Source organism: Molothrus ater, chromosome 1 (assembly GCF_012460135.2).
Source record: "Molothrus ater isolate BHLD 08-10-18 breed brown headed cowbird chromosome 1, BPBGC_Mater_1.1, whole genome shotgun sequence".
Classification (NCBI taxonomy): Eukaryota; Metazoa; Chordata; class Aves; order Passeriformes; family Icteridae; genus Molothrus; species Molothrus ater.
This window is the reverse complement of record NC_050478.2, coordinates 110,204,165-110,218,239: the sequence shown is the minus strand read 5'-3', so window position 1 is coordinate 110,218,239 and position 14,075 is coordinate 110,204,165. Positions and strand designations below refer to the sequence as shown.

Below are 14,075 nucleotides of genomic sequence, written 5' to 3'. Positions count from 1 at the left end.
GGGTGAAAATGTTTCAAGTATAAAGAACATTGAATTCTATCCTTCTGAATTTTCCAGAACTCATGACCACATATGGCATCCTGCAATCTACTGTGCTGTCACATACACCTGCACGTACCATGAATAAAAATCAGAACTAATCTGAATTTCTTTCCTATTTCTCTGCAATTTTTGGTTTCTCAGTAACTGAAGAAATAAAAGATTATATAGTTTGGAGCTTCTTTAAAGGAATCTTTCTCTTACTACTCATTCTGCAGCAATTACAAAGGGCTTTGACTTTTTCTATGTTTAAAATATAAAACATTGCTTTCATTCCTTTCCATAGGTTTTCCACTCAAAATTTTATTCATGCACTGATCATGAAAACAAGATTTTTTTTAATTACAAAGAAATGATATTAGCAGGCGTTAGAGCCTCTCCCATGCAATTGCTTCATATCACAAGACATAAGAAGAAAGCAATTCATTCACTGCTGTGACAAACAGTATCTTAATAGAACAGATTTTCAAAACTGTGTTTTCTTGCGTTTTTGTTGTTGTTGTATGCAAATCATTGCAGTATAACACATGTTTGGACATTCATTTTCAAAAGTTTTCACCCCCTTTCTTCCCTGGAATCATTGCCAAATATACTCGAAGCAATTTCTCAACAGGAACTAAAGCACTTTAAATCTGTAAAAGGTAGCAAATTCAATTTCACTTTCCATACCATCTCTTTTGCAATTTTATCAAAATATAGCTATTATGAGCCTGTTATGAGGCTGCCAATAATGAAGTGCATGGTTATGCTGTGCAAACAGTCACACAGATTGTGTTCTGTTCTGTTTCCTAGGAACAACAGTGAATTCAGTAAAAATATATCCCATGGTTACTTCTGGTTCACCTTTACATGGACTTCGAAGTTCTCTTGTTCTGAACCTTAGGTTCCACACTGGAAGAGCATAATTAAAATAGAAGCACATGTCTCCCTGTGCTTTGAGACAGTAACAAGTATTAAACTATTGAACCAGAAACTTTTATATAATATTTGAAGAAGAGGCAATTGCATCTTGTAGGACCCCCCACCAACCAACCAGTTTTTACTTATTTTCACTTTCTGCCCAAGTTTCCTCTTGAAGGTTACTAGACAACTTAGCAAGTAGACAGTCACCTTTGAGAATAAAAAGCTGCAATGGAAGATAACTGATTGATTTCCACACTCTCTGGATAACAGATCTATCCTCTAAAAGGGTAATTATTATCACTTGAATCTACACCCAAAGTATGGTGTTATCAAGCAAGTTGAGGTGCTGTATCAATTACTGTATCCATGCTCTGCAGACACAGACTGGCTCCCATTGTCCCCCTTCTATTCTCTATCAGCACAGTCTCTGTTACCACAGGCAACACCAGCAGGTCCTAACAGTGATTTCAGTGCCAGACCATAAACCCAAGTGAGAAGTGCACCAAGTTTCTTGCACTTTCTCCATGCACACAGTGGCAGAGGAAACCCAGCTGATGAGCTTCAGTCCTTAAGCAAAAATGAGATGCAGCACTGGGCGGTCTGAGGAAATGGCACTATCTTTCTAAAGACAGGCCATTGGACTGGAGCTGGCCCACAGACTCCTTTGGTAACATACAAAGTTAAGACAGACACTAACCCTTTTAAAAGCCCTGAACTAACACTCAAAACCCATCAACTGTATTTCCCACTTTGACACTGGAAATTAATTAAGCCAGCACTTGAAGTTTTGTAAAGATTATACACCATTCCTAGATCATTTCTACAGAGATAGCAGAAATTCAGAACATATAAACACTGACCTTGTTTCTTTTAACCCTTCTTTCTGAATGACTTCCAGTATTTGTTTTGCAGTCATTGGTGAGTTGGGATACTTTTCCAACGCCTAAAAAGAAATAACAAATGTAAGTGACAAGACACAGCTGTCCTGTGAATCTGAAAGATTATGTGATCATGCAGCTTTTATGCAGTCATTTGTAAAAGGCGGGGAATGACAGTGTTGAGACTGGAGTCCTCTGTCTGTTGGAAGGACAGATACAACCCAGGATACTTCAGCAAGAAAAAGATTTACTTGCTGCTTTTGTGCATCATCTGTTACCTCTGCCTGGGAAAACTCTTACCAGGTTACAAATAAATGAGTTGGAATACACAACTGATTTTATGACACAGCAACAGATTTTCTTTTAGGCATGAGGGGAAATACATAAAACACAAGAGCCAAAAGGGGGAAAAAATACCCACTAGCACTTTCTTTGAGTTTTATTACTTTAGAATTCTTTGAGGTCATTTGACTATTCTACACTTAGCTTTGCCATGACCTCAGAAAAAAAAATGGCTAAAACCTTCCATTTGTAGACCAGAAGCTACTGTAAGAATTGACACAGTGGGGTTTCAATTTTAAAATGCCTTTTAATTCTAAAAACAATGAAAAATAAAGTAGTCAGAACAGTCACAGCACACAAGATGCTAGATGACAGAGTGCAGTATATTTTTCCAGTTCAGCTCAGTTTTCCACTCCTTTGCCTTTTCCAATTGAGCCCAAAGTAACTCAGTCCTCTTTACAGATAGAACCATCTTGTAAGAATTTTTCTGATTTTCCACTTCCTTTTTGTTCCCATCAGTTTTATGCTGTTAAACAAACAGCCACTCTTTTGCTCCTGTAAAATGCCAGACTGATGGCCCTGGAAAACAAAACCCTTCAATCAGCAGTAAAAGGTGTGGCACAGGCCACAGCAATCAAGCTTCCCAGAGCATCTTGCCAATATATCTCAGTCAGAACTTGCATTTCTACCCTCTATAACTATGAAATCAGTTTGGTCTAATTCAAATCATCCTGAACTTCTCTGTAGTGTTACTACCAAATAATGGCAATTGTGAAAGCAGCTACTACTGTGTGGATACCTGCCCACTAGGAACTAGAGACACCACCACATCATAGCACACAAGTCAAACTGCGAAGGGTGCTGGCCAGGGCTGTAATTCAGCAGCTCACCTAAAGCCAAAGACTGCCTATTCACTACAGCTTGACCAGCTCAGTCCTTTTCTGCCATTTTAGTTCTGATTTCCTGCCTGTTCTCTTTCACAGCCAAAATGCAGTTTACCAAATCCTCCAATTCTTTGTTACAGATGAGCTTTTTATCCTTTATCTTTCAGTTCCACAAAGGAAAAGGTATAGATGAAAGTTGCACTAGAAAGGTCAGGGAGCCGAACTGAGCTTATCTCGTGTACATCAGTAGGCAAGATTCAAAAGGTACCCATTAGGAAAGGAAAACCAAAAGGTGATTTGAAAGGAGAAAGAAGAGAAGGTTGGAAAGAGTAAATGTATAGCAATGAGCAAGGACTGAAGAAACTGCACAGAGCTGGGAAAAGGGCCATTGCACACAAGGGAAGAGAAATGATATGATGTATTAGTGACAGAACAACAATGACACATTGGAAAAATGACAATGCATATAAAGATTAAGGCTAGGATGAGAAGAGATTAATGGTGTGAAGAGACAAAAATGGAAACTTTAACCTTCAGAAAGAAGACAAAGTACAAGGTAAAATGAGAATCCACCAAAATAAAGAGAAAAGAGAACCAAACCGGGAACATTCCAAAGGGCAAACTGGAAAGGACAGGAGAGGATACTACACTGTACTGGACACGGCTATGAAGGAAACTGTGTGCACTTGAAAGCGGGGTTACTCACTGTGGAGGATTCCCTGTTTCTCTTCCTGAGTACAGGCCCCTCAGCACACCTGGGCAGCTCCTCCCTGCAATTGAGAAAATTTGGGTAGCCCTGTCCCCTTCTCTACGACATCACATCCTGCTCTATAACGTCAGTAAAAGTGCCAAGTATTACCATGAGAGTTCGACGATAATGGGAAAGAAACAATAAAGCTAAGCAAACATCAGAAGTCACCCTGTCCTGGACAATGGGAGAAGGGAGAGCAGTTTGTGCTGAGGAAGCTGCACTGAACTGGTTGTGGAAACAATGGCCAGACATACGGATACAGAAGATCATCTTCACCAAACAACAATGAAACCAACAAGTAGGATGCATAACACCACTACAGAAAGTTTAATGAAACCCACAGGGCAGATTTCAAATACCACAGTATGAAGTGAACACATTCAGGGTATAATGACAAATTGAAATGCAGACTGTTAGGCAGGCTGAAAGTGCTGGAGTAAATAATTGCCCATTGTGTGGATTTGCTTAACACTAGACATGTAGTGTGGGCTGCAGTTCATATACCCCACAAATTTAGTTCTGTTCATCTAACCTTTTAAACTCTGTTATTGAAAGAACTGTTCATACCCTAACTGAAAAGCATAAGTTCTCCGACTTATACACTGCTTAAGTTGAAAATCTGTTGTTATGTACATGATTAAGTTTTCTTTATCATAACAAAGATTAATTAGCAGAGAACCTTAGTAAGGATGGGGTTTTTCTGCCCTACCTACCATGCTATCCCTCCTCATCCTTGTTCCTCCCCTCCCCCCAGTTTTAGCCTAATCATTTATCACAATAAGAAAATAAAAATAATTACTTGTAAAAACCTTTATAATATAAAATAGAATATATTTTTCCCTCAGTTATGGAAAACAGCATGAGAGTATTATTTAAGATTCTGTGAGCTAATGAATACATTGAACTGTTAATTACACTAGTATCTCTTGCCTCTGTATCTCACCACAAACACTGTCAAAAGCCTGCAATTCCTTTTGCATTTCTAAGACTTTTAAAAATAATATTAGAAATTCAAACTGAATAACTAACTGTGCCTTAAGGCAAACAACATACTAAAATGCAGAAGGAATAGTTAAGTCATAGGCTTCTTGGTCAGACATAGCAATGCACACCAGCAGAGGAAGCTGTAATTTGTTTTAAATATCTTTCTTCTTCCTCCCACTCCATCCACCAACACTCGTATCATATATGGGCAGTGACTAATAATGCTGAAATTAAAGCATGCCAAAGTACTGTCATGAAGAACATGACTGTTTCAATGTATTTTGTAAAGAGGGACAATGGCAGAAGAATGGTTTGCACTGACTGCAACCTCTATCACAGGGGATCAGATATGCTCTATTTATTCCTGCCATTCAACCATAGCCTTAAAAAGGGACAGACGGTAAATAACTGGGACAAATAATGTGATACCCATCAGGACAGTCGGAAAGAGAACAGAAGTAGTCACTGCACAGAACACATTTTCAGTGTTCATTCAAACCCTGGTTAACAGCTCAAGGAGAAGAAGGATCAGATCATACCAAGCACATTGGAAATCAAACCTCCCAACAAACGGTAGCAGCCTGACAAATTGTAGTATTTGTGTCACCTACATGTATCAACTCACAACTTCTGAGATACTAAATAATCACACAGATGCCACAAACACATGTATTCCCAGTTTCATTGGAAAAGTCATGTCATTTATATGGGACAAGAAGAAATACAAATACCTTTTCTCACCATGGCATCTATCATCATCTGTGTGTTGACAACTACCTGAAAAAAATCAGTTCCCACACCAGGGAAAAACACTTTCCAGTGAACTGTAAGCAGGAAGACTCTATTGCAGAGTCAAGACTTGCAGTTTTGCATAAGAGAGAAATCCTGAATGCTCAGCTTGCCTACAAAATCAGAAGAGGACTTCACTGTAACTGATGGAATTATTAGCTTAATTTGTATATACAGATGCTTGTGACTAGCTGAATCAGATTTGCTCAATCGTTTGAATTTTAGATACTGAAGAGAACACAGCAGAGGCACAAAGTGAAGAAAGTCAAATCAGAGAGTTGGCCCTTTTGCCACCCATAAACATTCCTGCAGAAAGCGGGAAGCCTTGCCTGCAGCTATCAGTTATCACACTGACAGAAAATAATTCTTCTAAACAAGAACCAAGTGTGTTTTGATACTGCATTGTGGTCCAAAAGCAGCGGGCAGATCAGCCTGGTGGGCTTGACACTGCTGATTGTGTGACTAAACAGTCTGAAACCAGCCAGAGCTTTTTCCATGTCTGGATTCTGCTGGCAGGGATCTGAAGGTCAGGTAGCTGACAAAAAGCAGGATGATTTTATCGTAATAGGCTGAGCCACTAGTCAGAAACTGAAGCAATTCTCCTTAGAACATTATTTTTAAAAACTAGGAAGGAGGAGGAAAAGGAACAGTACAGTTATTCCCAGTGCTCTTACTCATCAGCTAAAAGACGAGTCAGGCTGAACTACACAATGGACAATCTTTACTGCCCAAAGACAGCAGGGTGAATAAAAGAACAAAAAAACCAACCAAACAAACAAGTAAACAAAACCACCAAACAAACCCCCCCAAAAACTTTTTTTCTCCTAAGCAGAAAATATAAATTATTTTCTAGCCACCCATTACTAAATTAATGAATTGAAAGATGTAGTACCAAACTCAGTACAAGAAATAACAGCATCCTGGAAAAAATCCAGCATTGTCTTCTACAGCTGCTTATGTGAGGTTAACAGGAGGACTGACTTCTATTGTGGGAAATGCCCCACTAAAATCTTTTGTGTTCATTTTTGATTAACAGCTTCAGTCATTGGGGAATTATCAGCAGCTTGGTAAAAGTTCAAAGCCCTTTGTGTGAAGAAAGATGGGTAAATGGTTTGGAGAGTAGGGGAGGATACAGAGGGGGCGAAGAAAGGAAGTGCACAGAGATGGATGAAGAGGTGAAAACAGCAAGGACGGAACACATGCATGAAAAAGAGGGATGTTTATAAGGGTAGGTGCACTATGACCTATTATAACACAAGTTCTCAAATAGGTATTCACAGAACTCTTGCTGATAGTGATCAAAAAAAAGGTAAAGAGTGGCTTCCAGGTACTAATATATTAAAAGAACTTGAAACAGGAATAATAATTCTCCTGGTAGGACTTTTGTCTTTGAGCAGTTGAAATTACAATAAGGAAATTATAAGATCTAAGTAGAAAAAGGTGCATTTTGTAAGATGTCAGTCTCAGTATGCTCCACGCTATGAATTTGTCTTTATAATCCACTTGACACTACAGATAAGCAAGAAAAGAAACATCAAGCAAGAGAAGGAAAGATGCCCTATCAATAACAAAGGAATACATAAAAAAATACCATAACATGAAAAAATACCAAAACATAACATAACAAAAAATAAAATACCAAAACATAAAATACCAAAACAAACCATAACATAAAAAAATACCAAAACATATTAAGTTTTAACATCAGTTTTGTCCATACTTGCTAGTCCACACTTTTTTTAGGTTCGGGGGTAATGCTACTGACCAACAGAACTCAAAAAGTTTAAAGCACACTCATAAAGTAATTTTCCCCAGCTCTATTTTGGTGAAAAGCATTTTGCTGCTCCTTTAGTGTGAACTATAGGGAACAATTGGGCAAGTGTTTCCTGCAAGAGAATTTCTACTACAGAATTTGCAAGTAGGTCTGAAACCATCTAGCTTTGCTAACCTGCCAGATTCATAAGATAGTATCATCATCTCCTAAAACACTGAATGAAAGAAAAGAGCAAGAAAGAAGTTGAATAGTTTCTTTGTTCATGCCATTGCTTTAACCGGAACATTTGAGGCTTGTTCCAAGATGTCTGAAACTTTTATTGTTCTTTCCAAAATTTATTTACAATGTCATATTTCAAATGGATATAAAGGCAGCTTTGGAAATTCCAGATAAACTGTACTCTTGACATTTTGAATTCAAAAGAAATTGTATTACAATTCAGTTAAAATTAACATACAGTTGGGCTATTCCTTTAAAAGGCACAAGCTCTAACAGCAGTGCCATCCTGCTATTGCTAGCTGATTTCATACATCACTACAGAAAATGTAGGGTAAAGTGTTTAGCTCTGAACAACTGAATTATTATAATAACTTATTGAGCTGGTCTAACATACTAAAACAAAATGGAACCTTTATATTTCTCTCTTTACTAACACAATCAGCCTGTCCAAGCAACCAGGAACTTTCACTTACAGGATCTGCCAGGACAGATCCATAAACACCTCTGTGACTAGCAGGATGAACCCAGGGAGCACACAGAATCCTATCAGATTTCTAAGATCAGGATCAAAGATACCCCAGTGAGCATGGTGTCAAACTTGCTATCCCAGTATGGGTTCCACTGTTAGCAGCAGGATTACTAACAATGATTTCAGTTCAAGCAATGGAGCATCCAGATTCCCAGAATGACTGCTTGGTTCTGACAGTGCCACGTTCAATGCCAGTTCTGCTTAGCCAAGCAAGCCATACCTCTCCTTGCTTCCTATTCCAATACTCCATTGCCTCTCACTGTGCCCAGCCTTTCCCTACTCTCAAACTGATGCTCTCATCTTCTGAGATGTTGCAATAACCCTAACTTGTGTATCTCCCACCTGCCCAAATCCCTACCCAAATACCTTTCTTCCCTAATAATCCTTACCACAGTACAAGCCTACAGGACCTTCCTACGCCTGCTACCCCCTCAAACATGAGTGTATTCATAGAGATGCAGCTCATGCCATGGGTTCCCCCAAACCTGCACACAGGCACACAAGTGCTGCATAGGTACTCAGCACTGGCACCTTGCTGGCAGCACACTGCAGCTCTTAGGTGCTGACAGGACAAATTGTGATGTACACCTCCTCTGGCTTGTGGACCACATTCTCTTGCCTACTTAGTTTACAGTAGAAGTTTCACCAGCACTGACCCAGCTGGAAAACCTGAGTTAAAACTTTTAAAACTACAAATGATTATTTCAGAGAAGAGATGAGGAGCAAAAAACAAGCTCTGCCATCCAAGAGTGTTACTGAAATCTCTACTCATTCAGTGATCACATAGGCCATTTTCCTGAAATGCCTCTAATTGTGGCAGGGATAAAAATCCTCCTTTTGCACCTACTTGGCACAAAAAAATGGATAGCTGAATGGATACAGGCCCTGTCAGCTTCCTTTACATTACAGATAAGAAAGAACTCCTATCAGTGTGAATACATTCATCACTACTAAAGGAACAAAAAAACCCTTTAAAACTAAGAAACACCAAACCTTAAACATATTTGTTTCCATATATGCTGTTTTCTCTATTGGAAGATGATACAGATTTTTATTTTTCTGAGGCACTGAAAGGTTTGCTGTATAACTTATGTTTCAGCATAGTAGGATAAAAAAATAATTACAAAGAGCAAACTTTACAGAAAAGTCAACAGAGAGAATGAATATATCTTTGTTTCAGAAGCTTTCATCGCTTTATTTTCCTCAGGAAAGCATAATGTGTAAGGGTTACTTTTAATGTGAGAAATAAAATTCCTACTGGCTACTCCATGAATATACCAAATTTAACAGGAGGTGACAGTTGTGCTGATTTTCTTGCCATTGGTTTACTATCAGACCTTATCTTGTTAGACAGTGTCCTAAAGACACAGATCTAAGATTTCTAGAAGGCGAAAAAGAAAACAGGAGAAAACAGAAGAGAAAATAGAACACAAAATATTTTAAACTATGAATTCTACATAAATATTCTTACATATTAGTTTTGACAATTTTTTCATCCTTGTAAAATTGCTCATTAAAAGGAGAAGTTTAATGCTGCAACTGACATTGATTCCATTGATGCACCATGAATATATTTATGTTTATAGAATGTCTAATGACAGCAAACACAAAACCATAAAAATTATACTTCCATTTTAATTGCGTGGGATAGATGGCAAGAAACTAGCTCAGGAAATTTACAGCATATTTTGCTTTTTTGGTGAACAACCAGGATAAGTCACACTGGTCCTCCTAACCTCAGAACAGAAGTCCATAAATTTCACAACTCATTTGTCTGGACTGTTCCTCACTCACAGGCTGATAAACCCTTCAAAATAATAGGCAAATGGACATGCAGAACATAACTAAGAATTCTTCTTAATAATTGTATCCCAGAAAGAAAGACTACAATGCATGGAAAACACAGAATTAAATTTCTGAGAGATGTGCAGCAAGTGATAAAGCTGAAAAAAATAGAAGTCCCTTGCAATCACAGACACAACAGAAATCCACTTTCAGTTCTTTAAGTTCTCTGAGTCGACCTGTTCAAGTACTGAGGGAAAATGGAAAACCAAAATTTCCACAAAAAGAAAAATTTTGATCCAAAATCAATGGCTCGATTTTGAGGGGAGGGAGTGGTGTTGTTCATTGTAAACAAGAGAGTATTGCTTCTTGTCCAAACAGACAATAGAAAAGAGCAGAGTTAAAAGTCTTTGCATGTTATGCACCTTTTTTTCCTTCCAAAGCCTGCACAATTACTTCACATCAGGTTTCATTAGTCTGAATCATGACATCATTATGTACAGAGTACAGTTCACTGGCACAATCCAGATCTACTGCTTAAATTGCTCTGAGAATAGATATGATAAGTCATGTTTTTGAACTAAAGAAATAGAGCCTTCTCAAAGAATGTATAAAGAGAGAATTCTTTTGTTAGCTGTCAGTGAGATTTTGCTGTCTCTGTTAAATATATAATGGTTAGTGTCATAATGAAGATCAGCCATCATGTTATGGCATTTATCTTCATGAGTGAAGAGAGGAAGGGCTACTGTGATTTATTCTGTCTCCTCTCATGAGATGATTAATGTCATAAGAGATTAGTCTTCAGTACTGACTTGTACACAGAATATAACACAGGGCTGGAGTGGGATGCTTAGCAGTTTTAATTGCCACAAGTTTGGAAGCCTACATTACTTACATATGGCATGGTTGACAATTAGTCATCTAAGATTTTCAAAAATAGGAGAATATTTATCAGCTCAGTAACTCATATCCACTTTGCGTCACTTATTTGTTCCATCCTTCTTAGCAGTGTTTCCACATGGTCCCTTCCCCTAACTCATCACCTAAATCCACCCACACCTCTTAAACACATCATTTATTGTAAAATTGAAGTCCATATTGCTGGTTTATATCAATTTTTGGTAGTATCTGTTTAAAGGTTTAAAAAATTCACTATTTAACACTGTTACCAAGAAACATTTGTCACAACACAGGCAGATTAGTGAGAGTATATAATGGCTCTGCATCTAGGTTTGTATAAGATGTATAAACAGTTTTTTTCAAAATTTGAGAAGCTACGTGCTCACCTCTTCCCAGGGACCTTGTAAAAGAATCTGACCATCCTAAACTGAAGGCAATAATTTTTTAAAAGCTTATCACTTTAGAGAAATGCACACAGAATGTTTTGTTTACAAGCTGCTTGCTTCTTCTTATGGAAGAAAATACTTCAAATAGTACTGTAGTGAAAAAAAAAACAACCAAACCAAACCAAACCAAAAAACCACCAACATGATAAGCAAAAGTTCTGTTAAAAAGGGAAGAATTATTTTTCCCCCAAACTAGAACATGAACATTCTGCATTTTCTTAAATCTCCTTTTCTGAACACTGCTTAATCAAAAAATCCCTTGATAAAAAAGGGTTTTTTGTTAAAAACAGCAATTCCTTACCATTGGTGTACATCAAACAGAACACATTATTAAAAAGCTCTCATGATAAAGTGTTATCTTTATCTAGGCTTCTCAAATATTGACTTAAACATTTTTATCAGGCTGTTAATCACATCCACATTCAACGTGAACAGCAACTGAAACCAGTCTTGACAGTCAGGTAACAGGGCAACATTATGGCAGGGAAAAAGTATTGTGAAAGCTAAGGACATTTCTTATTGATGGTAAGTGTGTAGGAGAGAAAAATCAATGGGTCCTCATCAGTACAACTGTCTACCAGCTAGATGCTGATTTTCCTTAGAGATTAAAACCAATAGGAGCAATCACTTGGCACAGGTGAACAAATTCAGTAGGACCTCCAGTCTATAAAGGAGAAAAGTGAACAGTGAATTCAAGGCTGGAGTTCATGAAGAGACAAAATGCTGATTGTTAAACCAACAGTTTGCAATCAGATCTCGAAACAAAATACAGAACACGTCTTTCCCCACAGGGGTACAACCTGAAACCATTCAGTATAATCTGCAATTGTTGTGAAGGTTCCAAACTCCTGACTCTGCCTAAAGGAATTATTTCAAGCTGCAAGACTGGCTGACCCCTCCAAGTCAAGCAGGACTGGACTGACCACGTTACAGTGTGAAATGGCCATCACCCACACACATCATGCAACTACCATCATCTAACACCAGAATCACAGCAAAGTCATTGGTCAACAGAGAGGAATCACAGAGGATTTTACTAGGGAATATAAATGCAGAGATGTCTCATAAAGCTGGGCTTCCAGTTCAAGACAACCTTCTATTTTTGGAGGTCCCTAATATCATTTTACATTTTTTATCCCAAGACCCCTCACTATACACTGAACAGAAGAACTGTTACCTTACAGGATGGTAATTGTAACCCAAGAAAAGCAAAGAAACAGAGGGTAAAACATGGCTGTTATACGGTATATTCTGTCATGGGTTCTTTGCTTTTTCTATGAGAAACAACATAGGTACACATGAAGATCTGAGTATTCTCAAAGTCACATCTCCTCAGCAAATGTAAGATTAAAAATTGTCAGTTCTAGGAAATGCTACTGGCAATAAATTCAATGTCTATGGGGTTTGGGCACATAATTTTGTATTTAATGTTTTAGAAGTTGACAATAATACATTTTACGTCTATGGAAGAATAATCTATTTTAGCTGTAGGGAAAAATTACAGTGCCTCAGTTTGGGTTTCTGGTGTAATTACTGACTTCATACTCTACCTTTGAAACAATCAGAATCACAGAATCACTAAGGTTGGAAAAGACCTCCAAGATCCTCAAGTACAACTTTTGACCAAACACCAGTTCGTCAAGCGGACCACAGCACTGAGTGCCATGTCCAGGAATTTTCTGAACACTTCAGGGATAGTGACTCCACCATTTTCCTGGGCAGTCCATTCCAATGCTTAAATATGTTTCAGTGAAAAATTTCTTCCCATTGTCCAACCTGAACCTCCCTTGGTGCAGCACGAGGCCATTTCCTCTTGTCCTGCTGCTGGTTTCCTGGGAGACCATCCCCCACCTGGCTACACCCTCCTTTCAGGTGGCTGTAGAGAATGGTAATGTACCCCCTGAGCCTCCTTTTCTCCAGGATAAACAGCCCCAACTCCTCATCACACTTGTGCTCCAGACCCTTCCCCAGCTCCACCGCCCTTCTCTAATCTCACTCCACCACCTCAGTGTTCTTCTTGGATTCTGTGGCCCAGAACTGAACAAAGGATTCAAGATGAGGCCTCACCAGTGCTGAGTACAGGGGGACAATCACTGCCCTGATCCTGCTGGCCACATGATTTCTGATACAGACTAGGGTGCCATTGGTGTTTTGGCCACCTGAGCCCACAATGGCTCAATGTTAGCCACGGTCAACCACCACCCCTTCTTTTTCCATTGGGTCACTTTCCAGCCACTCTTCTCCCAAGCCTGTGGCACTGCCTGGGGTTGTTGTGACCCAGGTGCAGGACCTGGCACCTGGCCTTGTTGAACCTCACACTCACACCATTGGCCTCAGCCCATTGATCCAGCCTGTCCAGATGCCCATGCAGAACCTTCCTGCCCTCCAGCAAATCAACATTCTCACCCAGCTTGGTGTCATCTGCAGACTCAGTGAGGGAGCACTCAATCCCCTCATCCAAATAATTTTAAAAGATACTAAAATGGATGGCTCCAATTTTGACCCCAAAACTGAGCACTGGGGGGAACACCACTGGTGACCAGCCACCATTTGGATATAACACCATTCAGCACTGCTCTCTGGGCTCAGCCATCCAGCCAGTTTTTAACCCAGTGAAGAGTGAACCCATCAAAGCCATAAGCAGACAGTTTCTGCACAAGAATGCTGTGGGAGCCAGTATCAAAGGCCTTACTTGAAATCCAGGTAGACCACATCCACAGCCTTTCCCATATCCAGTAGACTGGTCATCTGGTCATAAAAAGGTGATCAGCTGGGTCAAGCAGGACATGACTTTCCTAAACCTGTTTTATCTGGGCCTGATCCCCTGGTTGTCCGGCATGGGCCACAAAATGGTGCCTTCCCAGACACTGAGGTCAGGCTGACAGGCCTGCAGTTCCCCAGATCCTCCTTCCAAC

General features: G+C 39.1%; 1 protein-coding gene across 1 annotated transcript in view; it reads right to left on the bottom strand.

Annotated features, from left to right (window-relative positions):
- Positions 1 to 14,075, bottom strand: part of ASXL3 (ASXL transcriptional regulator 3) — a 126,969-nt gene that overhangs the window by 98,865 nt on the left and 14,029 nt on the right. The window contains exon 2 of the mRNA XM_036404805.1: positions 1,803 to 1,885. Within this exon, the coding sequence (XP_036260698.1) occupies positions 1,803 to 1,885 (83 nt within the window). The remainder of the gene's footprint in view (positions 1 to 1,802; positions 1,886 to 14,075) is intronic.